Source organism: Nipponia nippon, unplaced genomic scaffold (assembly GCF_047370975.1).
Source record: "Nipponia nippon isolate SJK-2023a ecotype South Korea unplaced genomic scaffold, ASM4737097v1 scaffold_4, whole genome shotgun sequence".
Lineage (NCBI taxonomy): Eukaryota > Metazoa > Chordata > Aves > Pelecaniformes > Threskiornithidae > Nipponia > Nipponia nippon.
The window spans coordinates 13417090-13444621 of NW_028262358.1; the positions used below are offsets into that span (position 1 = coordinate 13417090).

At 54.1% G+C, this 27532-nt stretch overlaps 1 protein-coding gene across 13 annotated transcripts in view; it reads right to left on the reverse strand.

The window, feature by feature from the left end:
- Positions 1-379: 379 nt before the first annotated feature.
- Positions 380-27532, reverse strand: part of LOC104022136 (cullin-9) — a 35982-nt gene continuing 8829 nt past the window's right edge. For 4 of the 13 annotated variants that reach the window (XM_087773478.1, XM_087773473.1, XM_087773469.1 and 1 more), the window contains 36 exons: positions 22998-23136; positions 21892-22082; positions 21007-21391; positions 20584-20785; positions 20067-20274; positions 19769-19962; positions 19415-19632; positions 19038-19269; positions 18527-18632; positions 17985-18212; positions 17731-17821; positions 17475-17646; positions 17183-17288; positions 16699-16794; positions 16441-16616; positions 15534-15923; positions 15135-15246; positions 14415-14597; positions 13941-14098; positions 13374-13584; positions 13110-13275; positions 12811-12956; positions 12517-12634; positions 11874-12076; positions 11534-11793; positions 11093-11456; positions 10632-10772; positions 6647-6811; positions 6394-6557; positions 5400-5493; positions 5103-5177; positions 4509-4619; positions 3094-3211; positions 2609-2742; positions 2322-2416; positions 380-1348 (listed from right to left, as the gene is read on the reverse strand). In XM_087773478.1, the coding sequence (XP_087629604.1) occupies positions 1150-1348; positions 2322-2416; positions 2609-2742; positions 3094-3211; positions 4509-4619; positions 5103-5177; positions 5400-5493; positions 6394-6557; positions 6647-6811; positions 10632-10772; positions 11093-11456; positions 11534-11793; positions 11874-12076; positions 12517-12634; positions 12811-12956; positions 13110-13275; positions 13374-13584; positions 13941-14098; positions 14415-14597; positions 15135-15246; positions 15534-15923; positions 16441-16616; positions 16699-16794; positions 17183-17288; positions 17475-17646; positions 17731-17821; positions 17985-18212; positions 18527-18632; positions 19038-19269; positions 19415-19632; positions 19769-19962; positions 20067-20274; positions 20584-20785; positions 21007-21391; positions 21892-22082; positions 22998-23136 (6351 nt within the window). In that variant the 3' untranslated portion in view covers positions 380-1149. Of the gene's footprint in view, positions 1349-2321; positions 2417-2608; positions 2743-3093; positions 3212-4508; positions 4620-5102; positions 5178-5399; positions 5494-6393; positions 6558-6646; positions 6812-10631; positions 10773-11092; positions 11457-11533; positions 11794-11873; positions 12077-12516; positions 12635-12810; positions 12957-13109; positions 13276-13373; positions 13585-13940; positions 14099-14414; positions 14598-15134; positions 15251-15533; positions 15924-16440; positions 16617-16698; positions 16795-17182; positions 17289-17474; positions 17647-17730; positions 17822-17984; positions 18213-18526; positions 18633-19037; positions 19270-19414; positions 19633-19768; positions 19963-20066; positions 20275-20583; positions 20786-21006; positions 21392-21891; positions 22083-22997; positions 23137-27532 lie in introns of those variants that run through there. The other 9 variants (XM_087773475.1, XM_087773471.1, XM_087773482.1 and 6 more) reach the window with 8 other exon arrangements.

Below are 27532 nucleotides of genomic sequence, written 5' to 3' on the forward strand. Positions count from 1 at the left end.
GCCCACATCTGCCACCTGCTGGGCACCAGATATTACCACCTTCATCAACATGCAGGCATTCTGTCTTGCCCCTGCTCCCAGAAACACCAGCCCCATCTCTCTGTGCCGTCCAGTCCCCTGCCCTCCTTCCCATCCCTCCCCGTCGCTCTTACTGTTCCCTGAACTGCCCAGGAAGGAAAAACCACATTGCAGGGCAGACTGCATGGCCTGGGGGAGAATCCCAAACCCACGCCAATTTCACAGCTAACTCCTAGGATGAGCACATCCAGGTCACATCCTCCTCACTTGAGAATGTCCTGCTCCCCCTTCACACCCATATTCCCCAGAGACAACAAGGAGGCTTGTGCTAGAAGAAAACTGTTTCTTTTTTAAACAGAACTTTTTTCAGCCCTTACTTCTCAGGGTTTTATTTTTTGCAAAGATAAAGTATTATCTGAACAACCTCTGCACATATATATATATATATCTCTATATATATATCATATAGTGTGTGTGCGCGTGCATACATTTATACACTTAAAAACAGTCCTGCAAACTTGTGCCACTCATAGCAGCCCATCCTGCTTCATAGCAGAGAAGACAACAACTCCAACAAACAGCAAAAAAGCTGTCCCCAACTAGAGGAATGCACTGAACCACATCCATCTGCGGCTGTGGAGGGAATCCCACCAGTGCCAGATGGGAGGCTTTGACTTGAGTGTAAACACATCGCTTTACAGTATTTCTAGACACTGGCTGGATTAGACAGTGCCATGCTAGGACACGTGCCACACTCACCTGTGCCCAGTCCTTGGGGGGAGAGCACGCCCAAGGACACTGAACAGGCCTTTAATAGGTGGCAAGCAGTCCTCACATTGGACTGTGACTTTCTAACTCAATTAGATAGCTATGGGCAGAAATGGAGACAAGGGAGAAAGGTGAGGAGATGTCTTTCTGAGAGAGGTGGCCACAGTAACATAGCCCCCATCTGTCCAGAGCAATGTTTCTGTGTGTTAAAGAGGGGTCACTGAGCAAGTAGCCCCCAGAGAAAAAGTTACTTTGTTCTGCCTGAGAGCTCCTCACTGTCTTTGAGGAAAGACACTAACATAAATGGGTCGAGACCGAGTAGAGGCAGAGGTCCAGGCTGGCAGGCTGGGTGACAGCCCACTTCTAGTCGTAGGCATCATCATCATCAAAGTAGGAGTCACAATCAAGGTTATCTGAGTCATCATCGAAGAGAAAGTTGTCTTCATCAAGGTCATCATCATCATCATAGTCTTCCTGCCACTGCGGTTCATACTCCTCATCTTCAGCCTCTTTGCCACCTTCGTCTGTGTTGGGGGAGTCACACAAGATGGTACGCTTTGGCCTATTGAGGAGGAGAGCATCAGAGCAGAGCCCCAGCTGTGAGCAGCAACCACAGCCCAGCCCCACACCACCCTCATCCTCCCTGCTACCATCACCTCAGCATTCCCCTCCAAAGCCGTGCCTCAGGGACACAGCAGCCATGCAGGTGCACCTAGGAGAAGGTGATTAAATGTCCTTATCCATGCATGCAGCACAGGGCTGCGTCAGAGAGCCAACAAGCTGCAGCCTGCCACCAGCTCTGGTGTCATAGCCTCATTCTAAGGAGGCCAGAAACTGCTCTGAAACAGAGTGACTCTTGACTCAGTTGTCATTTTTTCTTGCAACACTCAGGACCCTGTTCAGCTCCTGGAAACACAGCAGCTGTCAGAGGGGATTGGTCACACTGGGATAGCAGATGCTAATTATGTTTCTTGGTTTAAACAGCATGTCATACAGGAATGGACTTTGTTTCAAACTCATCACCTTCCTATCATACTTAACACCTGCCAGCTCAGTACTCTAGGACAGGGAAACAACAAAACATCCATTTCATCTCTCAACACACTATTTTACAGCTGTGTCACTTCTTCTCCATTCCTTTCTTAAAATAAATGTGAGGCCCTTCCATCTCCCCCATGTATGTTCTTATTCTTGCTTCTCTCATCTAGACACCTCCTAGATCTCTGATACACCTTTGAAGAAAGAGTGTGACTCTCCACAGAAACCCAAGAGTCCAGGGAGAGCAACTTCCATAACTGGGTCTGCCAGTGATGGAGCTTTCTCAACCATAGCTGCATATCCAGCGGAGGTTTTGCTGGTCTCCCTACACCCCTATGTCACTTACATTGTTATCTCAAACCATAACACAGGATGCAAGTAATCAGGATCTGTTATTAACTCTTTCGTATGTCAGCGTGCACAGGAGAAAACTCTGGTCAACTGCTTTTTGTCTGCACCCGCCCACCTTTCCTTGTTACCCCACTAAGAAAACTCACCCTATACAGGCAGGGGCTGAAGCAGGCACATTTGAGTGTTTCACCTTTCTCTGACCATGATCTGCCAAAGTCTGGAGCCCAACGTGGAAATCCTGCTAGCATGGAAGAACAGCCAGAAAAGAGAGAAGATATGTGATTTGGGGTGTATTTTGTGCTGCAAACCCCCTCCCTACATACACACGGCACTGAGAATCTATCCCCTCAGCTGATCAAGCCCCTTTCTAGGTCTGCCCAAGATCAAACTAGCCCAGAGCAAGACAAGCCACTAATGGGCATGGGGACTTCACCTGTGTGGAGTGCCAGAGAATTGCAAAGAGACGCTCCTTGATCTGGTGTACCAACTCCAAACCAGCACTGAAATGCTCTGCTTTCAGAAGCTGAAGAGAAGAGGCCAGGTCCTGGTACTGCAGCAGGGTTTCCTCTGCAATTCAAGATCAACAAAGTCACACTGCTTCCCACACTCTTAAGCAGAGACTGAGTCTCTTGGCTCTGATTATGAAGCCAGTCACAGCTACTTAGGTCTTCTGTGCACATAAATTTCTCTTTCAGAAGGGAACGTGTTGCTCCTTACTGCATCGGTCTCCACTGGCAGCCAAACTGCTTCAGTGGACTTCCCAGAAATTACATCAAGGCGGCAAAAATAGGCTGGGAGAAGTGAAAGAGTCCAGCTGGGTGCTGGTGTGTATGTTATTGCCCCACTACAGAGCTGCCACCCTTTGAACCAGACAGCTGGGAATGCTAGTCTCTTCTTTGGAGAGGCTGTGGGACTTACCCAGAAGGATCTGCAGAGCATTAGTGTGCAGCTCTAGGCTCTCAGTCTGCTGTTCCACAATATCCATGCTCTCAGTGTCCTGGTTATAGTAGCTGTACACACAGGAGTAGGCCAGCACCTGGAGCAGTACAGATCATGCTGTAAGCATCCTCCTTCGGCTTCAGAGTGGGCAAGAAGAAAGTAACATCAAACCCTTCCAGACTTCATTACGTATCAATGGCTGAGAGAAGCCTGGCAGTGCTTCTGGTCTGTGGCAATAGCCCAGTGAACCATTATGCCAAGTGACAGCACGCTACCTAGAGCTACTCGCAGGACTGGAAATGAATGTGTAATTATTTTGTACTGAAATCTGAAATAGCTGATTGTTCCCACCTGCAAAACACCACAAGAACACAGACTGTAAATGCCTAACAAGTGTGACTGACCAGCAGGCAGAGAGTCAAAAGAGAATCTACATATTGCTGGGCAGCCCAGGCTGAACTCAAGTGGCAATGAACTGAGAGAGCTGAGCCCAAAGGGAAGCAGGCATGGTGCTATACAGCACCGAGACAAAGGCATTTCAACAAGTGACAAACTCCTGTTATGAAAGAATGACCCCTAAAGCCATCCAGGCACCCAGGAAGAAACAAGACCACTGTTTCCATTTAAAGAAGTGGGCCAGAAAAGCCAGCAGCGGCAAGTAACAGTGATATGAATCCTGGCAAACATGGGGGCTACCATACTGAAAAGACAAAACTGGGTCAGACACCCTTGTTCCACCTTTTGCCTCTCTAAAAATCAAGTCTGCCTGCACAAACAAGGTATATATTGCAAAGGCAATTCCCACTGCCTTTCTATGTTTCAGGAGACAGAAGACGTTGCAGGCCTATGCTGTCACAGGCTTACTGCACACATCCAGTGGCTGCACTGCAAACCCTTCATAATGTGGCTATCAGGGCATGCAGTAGGTAACTCAGTGCTCCCAAAACACCCATGGCTCACAAAATGAAGTTAAGAAAGGAAAATCATAACACGAGCATCAAGAGGGACTTCCTAACTGTAACACAGCATCAGGAGAACTTTCAAAAGGTAAGTACCACCACTGGGGCATTTCAAATGGGAATGGACCAAACCCAGTATATGCAAACCCTAAATATAGATCCTTGTGCTGATTCCACGGTGCCAACTTGAGCTAAGCTCCAAATCCTGTGACCTGACTGTGAGGAACACTGCACACAGAGCCCAACTCAGAGTGAGAGCAGGGAAAGGCAGACATGAGCTCCTCCCCTGTCCTGATGCTGTTTCTCCCCTCAAGCTTTTTCTGTCTCCCCTTCTTTGGAGTAGAGCAAGGTTGGCGTCTCCTCACTTTAAGGAGCGCATAAACCACACCAACAGAATTAGGCCTAAACCTCAGCCAGCCTGTTATCCAGCCTTACCTTCCGTGCCTGTTCTAGCACTTTGCAGGCATCAAGAACAAAGGTCAAAGTCCTAATTTTTGGCATCTCACTGATGGAAGAAACCCTGTTCCTCAGACTCACGGCAAATTCCTGCAATAACCACAGGAGGGGGAAAAAAAAAGTCAATGTCAAACTCCACAAGATCGAAAAAATAGCACCTTCCACACAGGTAATTGTTAAACATCCTGAAGTGCCATCCCAGAAGATGCAGGTAGCAAGAGAGCATTTACTGCATCCAACTATGACATCTCTACTGTGCCATCACTTCAACTTTTTACAGTATCTCAGCTCATGACAGAGTTCAGCCTTCAGTTGCCATTGCTTCCGAGTACTGCATCAGTTTGAGCACGTGAACACAAGTTAGGTGTTCAGTTTCCACAACAGACTTGGTAGAAGAAAGCAGGCCAAGAACTACCCATTACATCAGAGGTGAAATGATCAGGCATCTCCACCTGGATCCGAAGCCTGCTTCTCAGCTTCAGGGGAAATACACTGAGACACAACAGAAACTGTCCTGCTCACCAAGGCTAAGGCAACAGAGCCAGCATCTGCAAAGGAAGGAGGCGGCCTTACCCTTGCATGATGATGAAAGGTGCATCTCTCATTGTAATCCTGAAAACGCTTCTCCTGCCAAGCTGCTTTACTCACCTGAAAGGAAAGGCAGAAGTAACCTGTAGCAATTTCCCTCAAGTACCAGGATTGCCTGGAAATGGCTACCACACATACAGACTTTGACAATACTATCAATATTACTGGCGAGTGCACAAAGTCCAGAGTAAAGGGCACAAGTGGAGATCCTTGCCCTCTCTCTGAGAGGCCAGATGCATCTGAACACAAGCATGAGCCACTGGGATATAGCAAACCACTCACCATAGCAGAGCAGTTGTAGTAATCCTTATGAGTCGGCCTCCAGGGCTTGAGGCAACGCCAACAGAAGCCATGATTACACTTTGCACATGTCATACTGCATGGTAGGAGAAGAACAATGGGAATCACTCAGTGCTAACAGCCACTTGAAGACAGTTCCTCCCAGGCGCTCCCCTGCATCACAGGGCTGGAGTGTGCGACCCAGTCACTCCCATTCACTCAATACTACGCACTTCCCTGCATGTATTTTTTAAAGCCTTTGCTGGAAGCAGATGATGCTTAAAACCAGTCACCGTGTCTCCAAAAATGAGCTGGGTAAATTGGCAGCACGAGCTCACAGTACCAACTTATCAAGTCCTTGAAGGGTGAACTAAGCATTCCACAGTTTGAAGCAAGATCCACATGAGCACACCTCACCTCTTCCCTCAGTAACGCAGTACTCCACAGTGCAGAAAGGCACTGCACAGCCCTAGGGCCACACACAACACGTGGGGACAAATCCCAGCTGGGCACTGTGCCAGTACAAGAAAGAAACAAGTGGCGACTCCTAAGCCCTGGCTTCAAAGCTGGAGGTAACTCCCCTATCAGGTAAAAAGCTGCCAAAGATCCAAGCCAATTCAAAAGAGGCAGTTAAAAGAAAATTACTTAAGTAACAGGAATAGGTGAGCGTGAAAGAAAAAAAGTGTTGCTGAGATATCCACTCCCCTAACCTGCACCTCTACATGTCTAAAGCAGATTCTGAGAGCAGACAAGTGTGCGCTATAAAAAGGTACTGCAAAATGAGTTGGATGCTATCAATGGATTTAACTCTGAATGCTGGGGAACATTTTGTTTTTCCTAGGAATTAAAAGCAGTCACTCATTCCTCTAAAACTATAAAACAGACCTTTTAACTCTTACTCCACAGCCAAAAAAAAAAAAAAAAAAAGACACAATGGACCTAACTGTATGTCTTTGCCCTCTCCTGTCTCCAGTAGCAAAAAAAAATAGATACTCACTGCAGGCACCCCTCATTTTTCTCTATCTGAGCCTGGCAGCTTGGGCAGTGCTTCGAGATGAGCTTAGCCAGATGTTTGCTTTGGGCTTCACTTGTCATTCCCTCATAGTACCCATCATCATCCACCCACTGAGACATGTGGCTGCAGCTGGCAGGATAATGGGCCTGAAAGAGAGAGCCAGTCAACCACACAAAAGCACAACGGTGTGTGCCAAACCCAAGACAGTATTGCCCATGATTCAGCTCAGCCTTACCTCTGGGAAGTTGCAGTTGAAGCAGGATATCCAGGAGCACTTGGAACAGGCTGCCCCGTAACCAAGTCCATCCTTAAGGAGGATCTGATCACAGCCCTGAGGGTTGGTGCACCATGTCAGGTTGGAGCAACACTCGACATAGCCTCTGAGGAGGGCCTTTTCATACTGTAATAAGACGACAGGAAGGAGATGTAAGGCAGAGAAGCTGCACGGTCAGGCCTTACAACGGGGTCTGGTGCCTCTGGGCTCTACATCTGACTGAACAACTGCTCATAATAAAACAGCACTAAGTTAGTTTACTCTTTCATACCCTTTGTGTAAATTCCCCACCCCTTGTATCAGATCTGGCGGCTGTTTCATATAATCACAGAACAGCTGAGGTTGGAAGGCACTTCTGGAGATAAAAACTAGTCCAACCGCTCCAGCTCAAAGCAGGGCTGCTCAGGACCATGTCCAGTTGGGTTTTGAGCATACCCAAGGATAGAGACTACAAGCTTCTCTGCCCAAACTGTTCCAATGTCCCATTACCCTTACTGTTAAAAAAAGAAATTCTTATGTTTAAATGGAATTCCTTGTATTTAAATTCGTGCCCACTGCCTCTCATCCCTTCACTGGATATCACCAAGAATCTGGCTCCTTAATCCCATTTGTGTATTTACAAACGTTGATAAGATCCACTCCTGAGCCTTCTCTTCTCCAGGCTAAACAAAGCCAGCTCTCTCAGCTTCTCCTAGAGGTGTTCCAAAACCTAAATCATCTTTGTGGCCTTTCGCTGGATTCTCCCCTGTATGTCCATGTCTTTCTTGTACTCGTGAGCCCAGAAATGGACATAGTACTCCAGATGTGGTCTCACCAGCACTGGGTAGAGGGGAAGGATCACCTTCCTCAGCCTGCTGTCAATGCTCTTGCTAATTCCACCTAAGATGCTAGCGGACCTTCTTAGCCACAAGGGCACACTGCTGGCTTATGTTCAACTTGTTGTCCACCATGATCTCTTTTCTTTTTCTGCAGGGCTGTTTTCCTTTGAGCTCAGCAGGCCACCTCACTGTCCACTCATCCAGCTTGTACTTCATCAGTTTTTTTCTACAAGGATGTTGTGGATGATGGTGTAGAAAGCCTTACTAAAGCTGAGATAAACAACACCTCCCCTCATCCATCAAGCCAATCATCTCGCCATAGAAAGCTATCAGGTGCTCTTTTTAACTTTTTCTGATTTTAAAGTTCCTCAGCAAACTTGTGCTTAGTTACATGATGTGCAAAGGGGAAAGAGACTTGCTTTGCCCGCAGCCCCTAGACATTACTGCAGAGGACAATGCAAACTGGTTATCAATAAGGGACTGTTCAGGTAGGGACCCAGGGATGCAACTATACTGCAAATAGTAGCTTAGCTTTTTATGCTCAGTTACTATAGCGTAAGGACTATGCAAACACACGCAAAGCTAGAGGAAGTTCAGAAATTCCGTAGTCTTCACAGCCTGCAGAGATTTTTGCATACCTGGAGAGCTGCTCTAAAGCCACCAGGCACAGAAAGGACAATACAGGTCACAACAAGCACTAGAGAGAGAAGGCGCAAGCCCTGAGCACTGAAGGGCTCAGACAGGGCTCTCATTCATTTCTCTCTCTCAGACAACCTAAACCAGAGTGTGTGCTGACTGGCTGCAAGGATGTCAGCCTGTGTCACAGCAAAATGCTTCATGGAGGCAAAGTCTCAACAAAACCACTTCATTCTTCTCAAAGAGAGTCAACATCTGTGTCTGTTGTCATCCTGTTGATAAGCGATGTGATCATTTCTGCCCAGACACCAGTACCCGAAGAGATAAATGGGTACTTGAGTCAACAGACAGCACCAAATCACAGCCTTCACAGAGGCTGAATTTCACAACATGTGATGTCTGGAGTTTTGCTCTATCCTGTTTTCTTGGTGAGGAGGAGACAGAGATGCAACTGCTGAAGCGGATCTAGGATTCCTACTGGAACCATAAAAGAAAGAGCTGCTCTCAGGAAGCCTAAAAGGAGAGGGAACAAGTGTCCAATGAAAGTCTGGGAAGAAAACTAGCCAGGTACAATCAAGAAGTTGCCAAGTACCACATGACACTGACCAAGAGATCTTCAGGGAACCTTCGCATACACCGGAGTTAATCCAGGTATGGAGCCTATGGCATGATTCCCAGCAAAGAATCCCTGGGGGCAGAATCGAAGACCACCTCTGAAAAACAGACTCTCCAGGAACTTGAGGGAAACAAGGTTAGAGAAGACCTCTTTCAGAAACGTGACAGGGTTTATGTTTCGTAGAAATACAAGCATGAAAAGTTTAAACTCAAATACTCTTGTATTAGGCAAGGGAGCCTGCAGCCAGCAGGCAAGGCAAGGGATTTCTCACAGCTATTTGGCACTGGTGACAACTGGATACTGGGAACAGTCTGGGCTCCCAAATACAAGACAGACATTAACAAACTAGAGAAAGTCATCCATAGGCCACCAAGACAGTCAGAGGCTGGAGCACACAATGTATGAGGGGAGGCTGAGAGAGCTGGGTTTGTTCAGCATATGGAGAAAGCAGAGGAGGGAGATCTTACCACTGCCTAGAGCTACCTAAATGTAAGATGCAGAGAAGACCGAACCTGGAGCAGTGTGTTTTAACTTCAGCATCAGGTCTCACACAATAATCTGGCGATTTTGAACACAGGGTTGGATCTCCACAGATTACTGCAACCTAAATTATTCTATGACTGTATGTGTGACTCTGCATGAGGCATTAATGCTCCAGCCATACCACTTGCTGAGCAAAAAGGGAAACAGGTAACATTTCAGTGAGAACATAAGAGCAACTTGTTAAACTTGGCTGCAATTTATGTTGACCTGCAATAATATTTTTTTTATAAAATAGCCACAGCAACAGGATATTAAATCCTGCTCTCAGACAGGTGTGACTACAGGATTTGCAAAGCCAGTAAGAACTAACTGCCCAGATACATGCACTAATTCTCCAAGCACTTCTTATAGAAAACAAGATACAAAAGATACATTGAAGGAAATGTTTTTCTGTAGCCTTGCCCATTTTGGTTGCCAGTTTGCAAGCGTAAAGAAAAATTATAAGACAGAACAGTCCTTATGACTACTGTTCATTTCTCCTTATGACTGTTCACACAGGATCATAATGACAGTAACAAGCTGGAAGAGGAAGAGAATATTTTTGGAGAAGCAGTAGCTGGTGGAGACCACAGAGCGGTGGAAAACAGATGAGACACCTGCTCTGTCCAGCAATTAACAAAAAGAGTCTGTCATGCGACAGCCACAACTCTGCCATTAGGTGGGGAGGGCATTCAGCTCTAAGTAATAACTAAAAACTGAAAGAGCAGGGAGAGAAAGGAGCTTCTGCCTCAGAACAAGCAGCTCCTGCTGCCCCCTGCTGACTGGGGACTAAGGTGAGCAGAGCTCAGGCAGCCTGCTTTAGAGATGTCTGTAGACCCACACAGACTTAGAGTGAAGATTAAGTCTGATGTGGTAACTTCTGTCATCTTCACAAAAACCTGAGATGCTCAAAGCCAGAGACTGATGGAAGAGAAAGGACGTTGGGGTCATTGATGCAGCAATAAAATGAAATTGCTCAAGCGTTTTCTCTTCATTTGTCCTAGATTTTACAATTGCTTCCAGCACACCAGCAGAGAGAGGATACTTGTCATGAGATGCTACCACAGCACTCACCTGGTCCTCAATGCAACATGCACCTGAAATGTTGTTTGCTGGAGACATGTTTAGAGGAAATACCACTGTGCTCTTTTGCTGATATTATGCTTTCCTGAATAGCTGGTATTGACCATGATCAGAGACAACAGACACCACTGGGCAGAAACCTGGTCTGCCTCAATTATCACACTGACAGTCTTAGTAATGAGAAGGGGAAAAGCAGCAGCAAGATTATCTGCTAGTGCTGGCCAAAATGAAACAGAGCTTGGACACCCAGTAACCACCTCTCCTACTTCACCTTGGCTATAATCTCCTCGGAGGAAACGATGGAACAAATGAAGGCTGTAGTTGGCTGCGCACGGCACTCAGATATGGGACAGGTGCAGTTGACAACCATGTTCTGTTCAATGCGAGTTGTGAGATACTCACTCCAACAGGGCTGTGAAGGCAGAGGAGGAGAGATCAGAGCTAAGCAGGAGCTGCACCACCTGGGTAATGGGACCCTGGAAGTGCACCCCACCCAGCAGAAGGTGCACGAAAACCACCACAAGCCGTGGATAAGTACTCAAAATGCACAAAATGGGAACAGGCTAATCAGGAGCTGAAGGATCACAACAAACAAGGGAGCTGAGAAAAGAGAATGTATGACCTCTATGAAAATCACCTGATAACAGCTTCAGACAAAGCCAACCAACTGCCACCAACTAGGCAGCAGCAATTCCCTACCAAGTTACAGGAGTCAGACCACAGGACCTTCACCTTGCAGCAGTAGTGCATGCAGCAGAGGGTTGGTGGCTTCTCAGTAGGACACAGCTGGTTCACACAGACTGGGCAGTGGGTTCCTGGACTCGGGGGGGGCTGGGCATCCTGCACTTGCAGCCCTGAGGAGATGAGCAGGGTCTCACGGTTCTCCACATAGCACTGGATCAGGAAATCCACATTCCACCTGCAGTGCATGAGGAGGTGTCGAGCAACATCATCCGGGATGCTCAGAGTATCCTGGACCTGCTGTACTGTCTGGTTCATGAGCAGCTTCGCCTCCTCTGGACTAAGTGTGTGCCCCATTGGCATCTGCAGCATTGCCATGAGAAAATCCTCCGACCTGCCTGTGCCAGGATTCAACCTGATATGGAGAAATGTGTCATGTCCATACAGGGTGGAGATGCACACCCCTCCACACCTGGTGATATGCATTCCTACCAAGACAGGCAGTCTATGCTGTCCTCTTCCAGAGACACCTCTGGTGGCCTGCTCTGGAAAACCATCTGTGCCTGGCCCCCAACAGGTGTTGTGGGCTCAGCGGAGATGTATTCCAAGACATGAGGCCTCCCCTCCTGGCGCCGGAGGTAGCCCTGGTTCAGCAGGTGCAGGACACAGGACAGCACGTCCACACTGTGGCAGCAGAAGCTCAGGAATTGCAGCCCTGGACCCAACTCACCCTTCTGACAGGCATCAATCACCTAGAGCAGCAAGGCAGCCCCACATTGCAGCGCAGCGCAGCACTCAGGCGGCCCCCCTCTGCCCCTCAAGCCCTCCATACCCTAAACACCAGGTTGTCAATGTGGAGCTGCTTCTCCACCTTGAGGATGCGGGTGATGAGGCAGCAGAGCACGTTCCTCTTCCTTTCCAGGGCGCTGACCTCAGCCCTCTCCGCCCGCAGGTACCTCTGCTGGGGCAGCAGCCTCAGGTGGCGGCCAGAGGCATGGGCCAGGGCTGCCCGGTTCAGCTGCAGCGCACCTGGAGCTAGCACCCGGCCCAGGGTCAGCCAAGCCCCGAGCTGAGCCCTGGAGGAGCCCCAGGACACGCGTGTGGCTGTTGGACCCAGCCCTGGGCCTCCCGCTGCTGCCTTCACAGCTGTCAGCCCCATCCCTCTCCCCCACACGTGGCCCCAAACAACAGCCACACGTACAACCCCTGGCCCCGCTCCCCAACCCCACACGCAGACCCGAGACCCGACCACCCACGCCGACCCACGCCCCACGCACGGCCCCAAGCACCACCCCCAGCCCCACACACGGCCTCAGGCCCCAACCTGACACACAGACCTGTGCCCCCAGCACCCACGGACAGACTCACCCCAGCCCACTCGCTTCCCCTACAAGCGCCCCACAAGCACCCCTACCCCCACACCCACTTGCGGCTCAGACCAGCACCTCCCCGGGGTGCCCCAGCCCCACACTCACCTCCCGGCGTGCAGCTCCGCACCAGGACGCCCTCGCCGCGGGTCAGCGGTGCCAGCGCGTGCTGCACCAGGTCAGCAGGGAGCCCCGTAGCCTGCAGCAGGGCCTCCACAGCCACCTCCTGCAGGAGGGCGTGGAGGGGAATGGCCAGCCGAGACCCTCCAGCCGCAGGCACAGCCGAACACGGCGGGGCTGTGCCCCAAACACCACTGCAGACCCCACCGGAAGGGAGGGCATGGCCCCGCCGCGCTCCAGCAGCCGCTGCTTCCCTCACCCCACCGCGGCCCCAGCTCCTACCTCGGCGCTGTTGAAGCACAGCAGGATGTACATCTGCAGCGTGGACACGTGGAGGACGCAGTCTCCAAACTGCAGCTCGGCATGGCCCAGCCACGTCCACTGCAGCCGCCGGGGCTTCGTGCACTCCCAGCCCAGCTGGCTCTGGCCTGCCAGAGACGGCATCAGCGCAAGGGCCGGGGGCCAGCCCTGCCGGGCGCTCCCAGCTCGCCCCAGCACTCCCACCACTCCCGCCCGAGCTGCTGTGGAGGGCCTGGGCCCCGGCAAGACCCCCCCCACACACCCACTGCCGCGGCACTCACTCCGCCTGCAGAAGACGGCAAACTCATCCAGGGGGGAGCTCAGGGCCACCGAGAAAAACCTCCCAGGTTCATCCATGTAGCAGGACGGGGAAACGGGCCAGCAGCGCGGGGACAGGGCCAGCACCTTCACCTCCGGCACATCTGTCACCGAGGCCATCCCCGGTGCCTGGGCACGTGGACACGAGGGCGGCTCAGGACAGGCCCCGGGGTCCCTGTGAGGAACGCGGGCAGCCCCCAGCCTCCCCACCCCACCCGCACGCTCACCTCGTCCAGGTCCGCGTCCAGCTCCAGCAGCCGCTTGTCCTGCTCCTGCAGCCGGAAGAGGTAAAACTGCTGCTGGAGCTCCTCCGACTCGGCCAAGTTGCGCAGCATCTCTTGGGGCAAGCGGCTGGGGAAGCACAGCCCGATCTGCTCCACGATGGCTCCTTCCAGCCAAGACGGGCCTTGTGCCAGGAGCCGGTCCCCCAGGTAGTGCCTGCCACAGCCGCCAGCGTCAGGTCAGGGGCCGGCCCGAGCCCCGTGGCCATCAGCCACCCGCCAGGAGACAGAAACGGCCCCGGCCCTGGCCTCACCCCAAGCCGCACGGACCTGGCAGTGCCCGCCTCCCCTCCCTGCCACCAGCAGGGAATGTGCCTCCGCAGACTGGCAGCGCCCACGGGCCCCTCACAGCCTTTCCCTCCCCATGCCAGAGCCGGGAAAAGCAAAGCGGGAGCACCGCTGCCACACCAGGCCAGGCTCAGCCACGGCCTCAGCGCCGCCTGCGCCTCCCCCGCCACGCCACACCACCCCGCACCAGGCCCTCTGGTCCCGTGGAGACATGGCACCCCTCACCGGTAGAAGTGCTCAAAGGCGTGGGCGAGCTCCAGGCCACTGAAGACGACAAAGGGCTCCAGGATCTGCTGCAGCCGCTGCAGCGGCCCTGCGCTGCCCACAGCCCCGTGGAGCTCCTGGATCTGCCCGTCAAGGTAGCGGGCAAACTGCTCGCTCACCTGCAGAGGGACAGGGCTGGCTGCGGAGGGGGCTCACAGGGTGCCCACGGGGCCGGGCTGGGGGAACGTCCCTGGGGGGAGCAGCTGGGAAACCCGGGGCTCTCGGGCAGGGGCAAAGGGTGCCCAGGCACCAGCCTGAGGCCCGAGCACACTGGGGCTGGGGCCACGCCGCGACAAGTGCCGCACACCCACAGCTGGGCACCGTCCAGGGCCACCACACCGCCCACCCGGAGCTCGCCCCGAGGCCGTGGGCCAGGACAGACTCCCCAGCCTGCGCCCAGGACCCCGGCGCTGGTGCCACGCTCCCTCCACTCACGTGCAGGGTGGTGAGGAAGGAGAGCTGCAGCAAAGCGCCCGCAAAGCCCTGGCCCAGGGCCAGCACAAAGGCGGCCTGCTGCCCAAAGAGCTCCTCCGTGGCGCCACGCAGCCGCTGGTACAGCCCGCAGTATCGCTCCACAAGGTCCGGTGCCTGCCCTGCCGCCTCCAGGAACTGCTGCACCTGTGGGACGCAGCACGAGAGGGGTAAGCCCCATAGCAGGACGTGCCACGAGAAGGGTGAGCCCCACAGCGGGATGCGCCCGTGGCTCCGGGAATGCCCACAGCCCCAGCCTCACTCTGCCACCACCAGCTGCCCAGGTCCCGGCCAGGGGCTGACCAGAGGCCCCGGTGCTGCCGCCGGCTACTGAGAGCTTGCAGCCAGGCAGCAGCGCAGCCCCGAGGGCTGGGCAGGGGCTGCGGGGGCAGGACAGAAGCACAGCAGCAGCCCAGCAGGGAACAAGTAGCCCGACACTGCACCTGTCTCCCAGCCTGCAGCACCAGCCTGGGCGCAGGGCCAGGCTGACGCCTCAGCCCTGCCAGGGTGGCAAGCGTGGCAGGGCCGTCCCCACACCCCTTCGGACTCGGCGGAGGCCAGGTACAGCCCTGCACCCTCCCCACGCTCCCAGGGCACCACCAGGCCCCACTCCCCGCTACGCCCGCCCGCTGCGGGGTCCCACACACCCTCTCCGGCCCCCACGCCCGGCCCTCCAAGCTCTACCTGCTGCTGCACCACGCCACGCCAGCACTGCGAGATGCTCCACAGGCTGCTTGACTTCTCCACCACCACCTTCGCAGCCCTGGCCGGCACCTCCTTGTTCTTCCCCTCCTTCCTGCCTACCAAGGGACAACCTCGGGCTCAGCACGGCTCCGTGGGCAGGCTCCGCACGCTGACCGCCAGCAGCCTCCCCCTCTCCCTGGGGTCACAGGGCAGAGGAGATGCCGGGGAGGTATGGCCACTGCCGGGGCACAGCCACAAGCCTTCCCCGGCTCGGGAGCCTCCTGTGCCACAGGGCCCTCCCCAGAGCTCCCCAGCAGATCCCCACGGCCACAGCCTGGCACTCTGGACCACCATCCTGCCAGCCCTGCCAGCCCCATGGGAGGGCAGCCCCTCGCTCACCAGCTGCTCTTGCCTCCTCTGGCTCTGGGCCCTCGGGGTCCACGTGCACCAGGAGCTGGGTCAGGCGCCGCACACGGGAACCAAAGACAGCACCGCGGCTCGTGGGGCGGTGGGGCGGCTCCACGCTCTCCAGGTACTCGCTCAGCAGCCAGGCCAGGGGGCTGACGCCATGGGGGTCTGCGAGGCCAACCAGACTCAGAGCGGGGTGCCTCAGCCTGGGGCATGGCGCAGACGGGCCCGGGAGAGCGTGGGCTACCTGGGCTGGTGATGCTCTGCACCAAGGGGTTCACCAGGGCCTCCCAGCACGTCCTGCCCAAGGCCCGGGCCGCCTCGTCGTCAGGAAGGAAGCGGTCGGCGAAGCCCTGCTCATGCCGCAGCACCCGGTTCAGCCTGCAACAGCGACCGGGCAGCACACAGGGGTTCCGGGCACCGGCCGACAGGACTCCCCCAGGAAAGCAGAGCACAGCACTCGCTCCCTGCCCTGCCCCTTGCCAGGCACGACGGCTCAGCAGCCCCACTTGCCCCCAGCAGCCAGGGCCCCTCACTGCCCCCAGGCCCTGCCTGCACTGGGCCTTGGGGCCCTTGCAGCCCCCACCAAACTCAGGGGCTGTGCAGCACCCAGATCCTGCCTGCTCCTGACCGATCTCCACCAGGTCAGGAAACACCGGCCCCTGCGGGGCACCTCTGTGGTGCGCTAGCCATGCCCAGCTTAAACCTGGGGGACCCCAAGGTGGCCCTGGCCCTCTGGGACCACCGGTGGCCAGGGAGGAGCGAGGGACCCTCCCTGTCCAGGTGGGACACCCGCTTGCTCCTCTCCTGGCCCTGCAGGCCCCTCGCGGGCTGCCAGCACCGTTCCCCAGGCCCTGGGACAGCGGGGACGCGATGGCGCAGCCAGGAGACAACTCACCTGCCAAAGAGCTGCAGCAGTCGCCCCCGGTCCCGGCAGATCTCCTGGCACCAGGCGTGAGCCCGAGCGGTGCAGGAGAGGAACGTCCGCCGGCACAGCTGCTCCCTGAAGATGGGCCAGAAAGTGGGCTTGGGACCCAGCACCTCGATGCCACGCACACGAGTGTCAATGCCGCCCTATGGGAGAGCACGACCCTCAGCTCCTCAGCCCTGACGCCCCACGCTGCCCGCTCCGTGGCCCGGCCCCCTGCTCCCCTACCTGCTGGCACCGCTTCACCCGGATCTGGATGACGGGCCAGAAGCGGGTCATGTTCTCCAGCAGGATCACTTTGCTGTCCGAGGGCAGGACGGTCACCTGCAGGCACACAGCGAGCCCTCAGCACGCCAGGCAGCGAGCGCCAGCCACCCTGCATGCTCCCCTGGCCACCCCCATTAAAGCCATGGCCGCTGTCCCCCCCCAGCAGCCCACGCAGCCGCAGGGCACCCCCTGCCAGGGTCCCACCTCTGGCTCACAGCCCCAGCACACCAGCCTGCTGCAGACTGGGCTGCAGGGCTGCCCATGCCCAGCACCCACTGCCGACAGCCAGGAGGAGGCTCCCGCAGCACAGCTCCTGCCATTCCCACCTCCCCGTGGGGAACCCCCAGGGCCCCGGCACCAGGGCGAGACCTTCACGGGGCACAGCAAGGACCAGCCCACCGCTCCCGTGGGGCCCCACGGCCTGAGCAGCCCGCGCAAGACTCACCGCGTTGAGCTCAGTCCTGATGGTGGCAGGGCTGTCTCCCCCCAGCACCACCACACGGGCCGGCATGTAGCTCGAGTCCTCGCTGGCCACCAGCATGCTCATCTCCCTGCAGCGCAGCAAACACCGTGCTGCCCACCAGTCCCCTCCTCCCTGCCCTCGCCCCTGCCAGCCCCACGCACCGCTGCCCACATCCAGCAACCCCCAGGACGGGGACCACTGGGGCAGGGCTCGCACAGGTCCCCAAAGCCCCCTCCTCCCTGCGCAGCCGCTGGCCCTCCCGGCCCAGCCCCACCTGACCACCACACCACACTGCATGTGGACAGTGATGAAGTGGGAGCCGGTGCTGCCGTTCGACTCCCAGTACGTCTTGGGGTTCCCGTCCGTGAGCTTGCTGGCCCGGTGCGGGTTGGAGGAGACCTGCACCTTCTCCCAACACTTGTCCTCCCTCACCTCCACGCTGGAGCCTGCGGGGAGAGCACATGGAGCCTCCAGCCCCCAGGCCAGCACATGCCAGACACAGGGCTCCAGCTCCCGCTCCCCACGCTCACCTCGGCACAGGTTGCGTAGAAAGACGTCAAAGAAGGGGATGCTGATGGGCCGGTGGCTCCGACGGTGCTCCTCAATCAGCTCCAGGACCAGCTACGGGATGGGGCAAGGCTCTTACTGGGGGCCCTGGGCCCTGCTCCCCTCGCTCACCGCAGGGCTGCGGCAGGCAGAGAGCAGAAGGCTGCCCCTCGGTGCAGGGCACAGCTGCATGGCCCCAAGACCCAGAGCCCCAGCGCAGCCACAGCTCCCCGCCCACCTGGATGCAGCCAGCCAAGATGCTGGTCGTCAGCTTCTTGTAGAGACTGGCGTACTTCTCGCAGTCAATCACCAGGTCGAGCAGGGCTGGCGCCAGCGACGGGGCCGTGCTGTGCTTGGCCAGGGCTTTGGACAGAGCCTCGCGGGTGCCCACGCGGCACATCACCACCGCGCAGTCCTTGCTGGCGGTGGCCAGGCGGTGCAGGAAGCCAACGACCTCCTGCACCACCTGCTGAGCAGGCAGCCGTGAGCGGCCGGGCTGGCGCCGGCCACCCGCCAGGCCCCAGCAGCTGGGTGCTGCCATGCTCCATCCCCTCCGCCCCGACACTGCAGCAGCCCCTGCGAGAGCCTGGCTGGGCACACCTGCCACCGGGACGCGGCCACGGCCGGGCCAGTCGTTCCCCAACTCTCCCAACACTTGGGCCACAACAAGGCCGGGCTGCTGCAGGCGGGGACCCCGCTTCACCAATGCCAGGCCCGGCCGAGGCACGGCACAGCCAGCAAAGCCGCCCCTGCTCGCCGGGAGTCCCGGGGCCCCCTCACCTCCCGGTCGCTGCTGTGGGCACTCAGGGAGGACAAACAGGGCTCCACACACTCGTGCCAGGGCAGCACATCCTCCTGGTAACCGTCCAGGAACTTGTTCAGGACCCTGAGTGATGGAGGGGGCCCACTCACGCCGGGGCACACAGACAGCGGTGCCAGAGGCAGCCCTGCTTCCCTGCCCCACTGGGAAGGCCAGCACCCCACAGGGACTGCGAGCCAAGGCTCCCCAGGCACCTCGGACACCCCAACAGCACCGGGGCACGTGCTGCGCTGCCCCTGCGTGTCCCCACCAGCACCCAGGCACGTGCCGCTCTGTCCCCACATGGCCCTGCGCCCCAGGACACCCCAATCAGCACCCGCATAGATGCTGGGGTGCACCTGCCCCTGTGACGGTGAAGAACAGCCCCACCAGGACCCACAAACATGCGCCACATCCCCCCAACATCACCACCAGCACTCACACGCCTGCTGCGGAGGCCCCAGACCCCCACCAAATCCCCCTGCCACCCACCTGAGGATGCTCAGGCTCACGGCCTTCTCCGCCCCCAGCAGCTCAAAGCTGCGCAGCAGCAGCCTGAAGCACCTCTGGTCCTGCAGCAGCTGGGCCACCTCGCCAGAGGGGATGGGGCCTTCACCACAGAGCTGCCGCTCCAGGGCCACCACCACGTCCTTGGACAAGACGCCGTCCCCCAGGCCGCCCAGAAGCATCCGCATGTCCCTCAGGTCCAGCGGGGCCTCTCTGCCTGCCACGACAAGGACACATGGGCCCAGCCCAGGCACTCGCTTGAGAGGCGCCAGCGGGGTGTGCTCTGCCCTGCCAGGCGAGGCAGCCCGGCCCGCTGCATCCGTGGGGCCGTGGCACGGCAGGCGGTGCGGGCGGCACGCTACCTGCCGTCTTCGGGCCTGTGGGTAGCCGGTGCTCCGCGAGGCGGTTGATCACGCTCAGGGCCAGCATCGCGTGAGGGCAGCCGGTGCTCTGTCCGTCCCACCAGCAGCTCTGCAGCACCGTGGGGAGATCGCAGCTTGCCAGCTGCTCTGCCAGGCCCCGGTGGCTGTCGATCAGCATGTTCACCACCAGCAAGCCGTTCTGCACGCCTGAGGAGCCCCTGCAGGGACAGAGCGACGTGGGTGCCTTCCTCCCTCAAGCACGGAGCCTCCCAAGCCACCTGCCTGCCTTGCCCGCCCCACCCCCCCCCCCGAGGGTCCCCCCACCCCCAGCCACTGTCCTCGCTCTGCCCCTACCCTGGGACCCTCTGCATGGTGCTCATGGCTGCAGGGATGGCACTCAGCAGGTTTGCCGAGCCCTTGCTGGAGGCAGAGCCGATGCTGGCAAAGATCTCCCGCATCATCTGCGCGTCAGCATGGTTGAGGGGCAAGGGCTTCCCACCGGCACCTCCTGGCTCGCTGGCCACAGCTCCCACCAGCACCTTCAGGGCCTGCAAGGTCAACAGCAGTCAGGAGGGCAGCGGGCATCTCCGCCACGCCTGGGCGAGCCTGCACCCTGCCTGCCCACCTACAGCATCCCCTCTGCCACACTCACCGCCAGGCCAGCCTGCTGCACCAGGGCGGAGGAGGCGTGCTGCTGCATGCAGGCCAGCACAGCCCGCACACCGCCCTCCGTAGCAAACAGCACGCGCCAGTCATACTTCGCCATGAGCGCGGCCAGCAGCCGCAGCGTCACCGCCACCAGGGCCTTCTCTGCCACCTCAGTGCTCAGCAGCTCCACTGCCACCTTCACCAGCTTCTCCCTGCACACAAAAGGACACCTCAGGAGGAGCCTCCTGGCACTGCCGCTGGCACGCCGGCACCCCGGGCCCTGCCAGCCACCTCCTCCCTGCCCACACGGCTCTACCGCAGCTGGGTCAGCCCCACGAATGAGACTGCCTGGGACAAAGGGACACAAGATCCACCTCTCTTCTTGCCGAGCACCCAGGGACATACCAGCCTTCGCACTTCCACCGCCACCTCCCGCACTCCCACCTCCAGTACTGTCCCCCACCCTGCCGACACGGCCCTCCCCAGCCAGCGGGAGGGGTGCGCAGCACCCCATAGCTCACCCAACGCTCCTGGTCCCCAGCCTGCCCTGGGCTTTCCTGACTTGCTGATCGGGCTCAGCCTCCTCCTCCAGGATCTTCGTGATGTGCTTGAGCCCAGCTAAGCGCAGCCCCACCTCTGAGCTGCTGCTCTGGATCGCATCCACCACGGCTGCAACCTTGGCCAGCGAGCCCCCCTCGCTCACCCCCTCGGAGCTGCCCAGTACTGGAGGGAGGGAGGCAGGGACACGGGTGTCAGGCCAGCAGTACACCCCCCGCAACTCCCAGGGTGCCATGCACCCACAGACCCAGCACCCACAGGCCCCCCCTCCCCAGGCAACCTCCGGGTGCCTCGCCTCCCATGCCCTGCCCAGAGCCTTCCTCCATCGAGGCAATGGAGCTGCCTCCAGCACCGTGCGTGTGCCCCAGCGCGTAGTAGGCGATTACCTTTCATCTGCTCCTCCGTCACCTCTGGGAAGAACAGCCCTTCCCTCTCAAGGAGCTCGCTGAACAGCTGGGAATCCAACTTCACCGCCGCAGCGGGAGCTTGAGGCAGCACTGCGGCTGCGGAAAGGTCTTCCTTCGCTGCCTTGGCCTTCGTGGCTTCAGGGCCAGTGCTCCTGCAGCCGGCACCCCCCGAGGACACCGCGGTGCTCCCCCTGCCATCCTGCTCGGCCTCCCTACCGAGGAAGTATTTGGCGTAGATGTGGGAGCCGCGCAGGTCACGCTGAGCGCTGCCCTGGCACTGCTTCTCCAAGACCTGCAGCACCTTCTGGGCCAGCTCCGCAGGTACCGACAGCTGGATCAGGGCTTCTTCATCCACCTCCGACAGCTGGACAGATGGGGTCAAGTTAACCCTCACGGACTTGCCACAGACCCCACGCCCCTTGTGACAGCCAGTGCCAGAACGGACAGAAAGGCTGCACTGCCGGAGGCCTCCAGGGCCATTCCCCTGTGCCACCCTCCCCTGGCTGTCCCCAACCCAACTACCACCAGCCCAGACCTCCCACCTGCTCCCACCACCCAACCGCAACCAGCAGAATCACCCCATGGCCTTGCCTCGCCTACCCAAACCTCGCTGGACACAGTCACTCTGACAGGGTCATGGGAGGCTGCGTTTCCTCTCGGCTCTCCTCACCCCTTTGCTGTGCCCAGCTCCCCACGCTTTCGCCATCCCCCACTCACCCTCCCATTTCAGTCCCATTTCTGCCCCGTTCAGGCTCTCCCTGCACAGCTCACGCTTGCCGTCTCCTCCTCCGGGCCCGGTCCCTTCCCTAATGTTCTCCCTCGCTCCCTCCCTCCCATGTCCCCACTGCAGGCTCTGGCCCATACCTGCTCTCCCTGGTCCTGCTGGATGAGACAGGTGATCTCTTTCTGCTCCTGCGCTTCCAGCTTCTTCACGAAGAAGAGCAGCTCCCACCACTCAGCACGGCTCAGGGCCTCTGCAGCCTTGGCCGGCTGCTCCCCCAGGTAAGGCAGGGAGTACAGCCCCCCAAAGGGCTTGCAGAAAAATGGCTGCGCAACTGCAGGAGAGCAGAGCAAGGAAGGGCACTGTCAGCTCTGCCAGTTCCCCCATCCCCTGCTGCACACCCCCCATTCCCCAGGGAAAGAGCTCATGTGGATCATTTGGGCAGAAGAGATCCCCACCGTCCCACAGCCTGCTGTGGGAAAGGGAGGTGACAGGAGGGCAGCGAGAGAGGGGGAACATGCTGGGAGGAGACCCCAGCTGCTGATCTTATGTATATTCTGTCTCTTGCAGCAGTTAAATCCAAATCACTCTACCCAAAAGATGTCCTACAAGATCACGGTCATGATAAAAGAGTTACTTTAACAGGTTTCCCTGGGCAGAGTCATGTCAGACACTGAACAGGAATGGGGTATCTGAAGTCTGGATTTTCCCTTTTCTTTTCTCCCAGTACAAGGGCAATGTCAAAGGATTCTAGGAGATTCTGCAGATGCCTTATGAAAACAGTCCATTTAATGCTCACCTTGCCCAAAACTGAGCGGTATGAAGTGAAACAAATAGTTGGCATGTTAATGCTTTTAAAAATCCACATCACTTATTTAAGAGGATCTGAGGGTGCCTAAAGCAGCTTCATCTCAGAGAGATTCTACGTTCTTATTTTGGCAGTTTGTTCAGTTAATTCAAACACACTTTTTTGACAGTCACAGTTTAAATCAAATTTTATGCTTTTTATACCATGACTTGTATTATATCATGACAGAAGTCTAGGATTCAAAAACATTCCATGCAACCACAAGCCATGTAATTACTTAACCACCTCTACATGGTCATACAAACTAAAAGCTCATACTGCTTTCTAAATCCAACCTGCCAGTTGCTATATGCTTAGCCATATAAAGTTCACCACCCAAAAATATGCCACAGCAGAATCACAAAGAGATGATACAGCCACACACATGCAGCACAATCTCACCTGTGTCTAGATTAAAGCTCTCTATCAGACTATATTCTTTTTCCTGAGCAGCAGGATCTTCCCACTGGTCTCCAAAGCCAATAATCTCCAACATGTGCCAAGGCATCCAGTAGGTCCGACCTGTTGACTGCCACAAAACCTGTGCGTGAAACACATCTAGATGATCAGATTTGCTCACTCATTCAATCCTCATGCTACATTTGTCCTCCCATTTCCCAAATGCATGGAGGCAGCAAGCACTGTTCAAGTAGAAGACCACCTAATTCATGTACAGATTTCAACACACACATTGTCTAATTTTTAAGCATACCATCTTTATTAACTCGTTCCCCTGGTTACACCTGGATCTTTATTAAAAAAAAACCCACCAACTTTGCCTGCAGCCACTACAGATCTCATCTAGCACAGCAGCAGTGACAGGAGCGCATCTAGTTAAGCATGCCCGTTCCAAAAGTGCCCATCAGCAGGTCCCTTGGGAAAAGCGTAAAAAGGAAGAACTTAACCGACACTACCTCGAGGCAAATGAACTGTATATAAAGGGTGTTGAGACAAAAAACACTTGGTGAATGCAAATGTAAAGAAAACTATTTTTCCTACTCTGACTTCACCTTCTATTGGTTATACTTTAACACGTTGGTCCTTCACCAACCCTCTCAGACAGGTTTTGGGCTCTTGACAAGCATGTCTCAAAGGCGGCAATTGTTTCCTACACTTTGTCCAAGTTGCTTCTCAAAATCAGAAGGATTTTTTTATGGCTTCCCATATGGTAGTCTTACATTCAACCTTCCAAGCAGAAGGAGGACCCAGCAACAGCAAGTACAACATGTCAATAACTTACAAAAAAAAAAAAAAAAAAAAAAAAAACCAGCAGAAAAATATAGGGGTTGCCCAATTCACTGAGCTCTTTTGGAGTTACACCAATGCTACTAGGACTCCATTGTGCTGGAGAGCTAAAGAGATTAGATACTGAAAAACTTTCAAAAAGTACTATTTGGAAGGAAACCGAGTTAAACTCTACACATAACAGCAATTAGTCAGCAATCCCTGACCTAAACTAGTTATGTACCAAATATCATCTCAAAGGAGTCATGGAAAGATATGACTGAAGGACCAGACACAACAGTGAAACTTTTTCTTTGGAGAGGCAAAGAAAGCAACAGAAAACAGAGCAACAAAGAAAAGATGAGAGGAGGTAAGAGAGAGACTCATGATGGACTGGCCCAAATCAAAAATGCACATGAATTTGCATTTTGCACACAGAAGACTGACAGCAAGCCTCAGGCAGGCTGAGCTGCAGAAGCGGAACTAATTGAAAAGGAAAGGATGAAAATTTTAACAAAGACCAGGGAGAGGTAACTTTTGTAACTTGTGTCACTAGTCACCAGCAGATAAACTGTCAATACGAAGCAAGTGTGACACATAAGAAAGAGGAACAGAGATAAAAATCAAGTTTCCCTTCAAAGAGAGACTGATGGCAAAGGCCCGGAAAAGCAAGAGATGACACCAAGAGCTGTCATTACAAAGACGATTTTGAGATGTCAGACTCTTGGTATCTCCCTGTGGAAAAAAGCCCTCATTGAATGGTTTGACTCACAAGTTTCTCACATAACTCTGGGGGACTGCTACAGACACATACATGGATATGAACATAAAGAGCAGGGTAAAAATTAACACCCCCAAAGACATTCCCATGTACATTCCCAACTTCCTAGACAGACTGGAGGGCGAGGAACACTAATAGCAGCAGAAGTTAGGTACTTCCAAACGTAACAGCCAACAAACTTCTTCACTGAATATTTACTAATATTTAGATCTGGTTTTGCCAGTAGTGTGAGCCTTACAGAAGACTGTTAGTGAAAATAAGCCTGGATGGAGCAATTGCAAGTTCATTCAACCTAATTAAATAGAAAAATAGACCCAATAGAAACCCAAGGGACCAACTGGACAAAGGGAATGGAAGTTAACAGTACACTTCAGCTCAACAGTGAATAAAGAAAACCCTCTGAAATTTATATCACAGGCAACAGGAGGAAAATGTGACAGGACCTTGGTGCTTTTTCCAAGTGCCCAGCTACATTAAGAGTAAAAGCAAGTACAAGCTTATATGAAATAGAAAACAGTTTTAGAAAAATGCAGATCTTAGAAATGAAGGAGCATAAGGACAAAAAGAGAATCAGTAGGAAACATATTTCCTTTGCACTTTATCTTTACAGACTGGGTTATAAAAGACAAAAGGTTTATCAACCACTTAAAAATAAGATGCAAAGCAGTTATTCACTTGAGGGGGCCTGCAATGAAAAATCATCTATGCATGGTCCAAAACTAGAAGAGTATTTTACTTTAATATTGAGTAAACAACAAAAGAAAGCAAAGGAAACTGATAACGGGTAGAGGGTTACAAATCCAGAAGTTGCTACAACAGAGAGAAGCAAAATTCTCTTTTTGCGGAGAGGAGAGGGACAAAAGACATGCCAAGTAATCTGCCAGAAGCACAGTTGGAAAGTGGGAAGGATTTAGGTTATTCAGTGGTGTTTCCATGTGACTGATGAACACTAAAGCCAGAGCTTCTAATTTGAGGAAAAAAAAAATTTGATTAAATAAATCATCACTACAGCTTCACTACTTTGGCTTCAGTAGTATGCAAACCTTTAAAGCATATTTTAGTGGAAAGAACAACTAAAGGTGTTCAAGATAAACAATAAATTTGAATTAACAGGTAAACCTGCTTCAAGTTTCAATTCTAACAGACTGATGCATTAGCTTTCTTTGCTGAAGTAACTGATTTTCTAGATTAAAAAAAAAAAAAAGATCTATTTCAATTGTCAACTTCAGTAAGCACAGGGCATCAAATGGTAAATTATTAAACCAGAGAAGAAAGTGATTAAGTAGAGGAACTGTGGGCAAGAAATCTGCTCAACAGAACCCAAGAACTTAGGAGTATGAAGGGGAAAGAATGGGACTAGAAGAAAGTGCAAATAAGACAGGCAAGCCATATTTGCACAGCACACGCTGCCCTAACAGTTATGCCCTCCCAATACAAGCACATACTGGTAATATCGACCACCAAACAAGCAGATAAGGCTGGAAGCATCCGTCTTGCACATGCACATTTCAGAGCATTTTAAGCTGCTGGTTTAAATTACATCTGCAAGAAGTGCTCCAAAACCAGAAGGCAGTTAAGGAGCTTGGACCTGAGTAAGTTAAAGTTACTGAAAGGTGACTGGAAGAATTAATCCTAAAACCAGTTCTCACTGAATAAACAGGAGAGTACTAGAAGGAAGAAGCAGTCTGCAAGTGGCTAAGGAAAAAAACCAAAAGAATATTCACACGATTACCCTATGCAGAAGAAAGCAAAGAGAGACAATAGGAGAAAAGAAATCAGTCAGTGTTCAATGTTCTTAACTGGCTAGTTTTTATTTGGCTGTAAATTAAAACAATGGCATTACACAAAATAAAATGGGCTGTAGTCCAAGAAGGCTAGAGAATCTCGTTTTTAACAAAAGCTGACAGTAGATTTAAAGAACATGGTCTTCAAACATACAGAAGGTAATGTCAAATTCTCTACCTCCCTTCTGGAAAGGCTGGTAATGAACTTTAAGTTACAGCAAGAGAGATTTAGAAAGAGCATTAGGAAGTCATGCATTTCTACAGATACCAGAGTGAGGCTTTTCAGCTATTGATTTTTGAATATCAGCAAAACAGAGCTTTGCACTAGCATGGCACTTAAGTCTATTCGCCAGCCATCTATACCCACAGAAATCAGCTTGAAGTAGGGAAACCTTTGAGCGTAGGCTGAAGTGGCACCTGAAGGACATATATGACCAGCTGAAGTGGCCTCACTCTCTCCATTTATCATCTGCAAAACCAAAGTATGCACTTTTGCAAATTACTTGGGGGAGAGAAAACAAAACAAACCCAAACCAAACCCACAATTGCACACACTAACATGTGCAGTGGTTAAAGTTTCTCATTTTACTGGTTACTATCTCAATTTACTAAAGATTTCATGAACTGAATTATAGCTCTGTTTGCAGCCAACACAACACTGGACTGAGCAGAGGACATGAGCAGAGACAACCCTCTATCTATGGATGACAGCCAGCTAAAGCTTGATTTTTAAGAGAACAGAAATCATGCCTGTAGCTGCAGTGTTTGGAAAGCTCAAAAGCATGGCCAAAGTGTGAGATCAGCAGACAGCCTGCAGAAATAACCATACAAAGATTAGAGTAACACAGAAAGCCCACCAGCTCCCCACTGCATACGTAGTCAAAACAAAATCTCAGCTCTCACCGAGTATGCCCAGCCTTCAGGACTGAGAAGAAAGTCTCAAGAAAAAGGTCTAAGCAGGAGCAAACACCTTCCCATGATCACAAAAAGGCTGGAACAGCACTCAAACGCTCTCCCACCCCCAGGCCTGAGTCCAAGCCCTGCTGCTCCAGCACTGATCCATGGACTAGCAGGACGTTCTGGGAGTGGCAAGAGCTGAATGCCTTAGGCCAAGAATTAGAGATCAAGCCAAGAAAGTGAACCTTGTG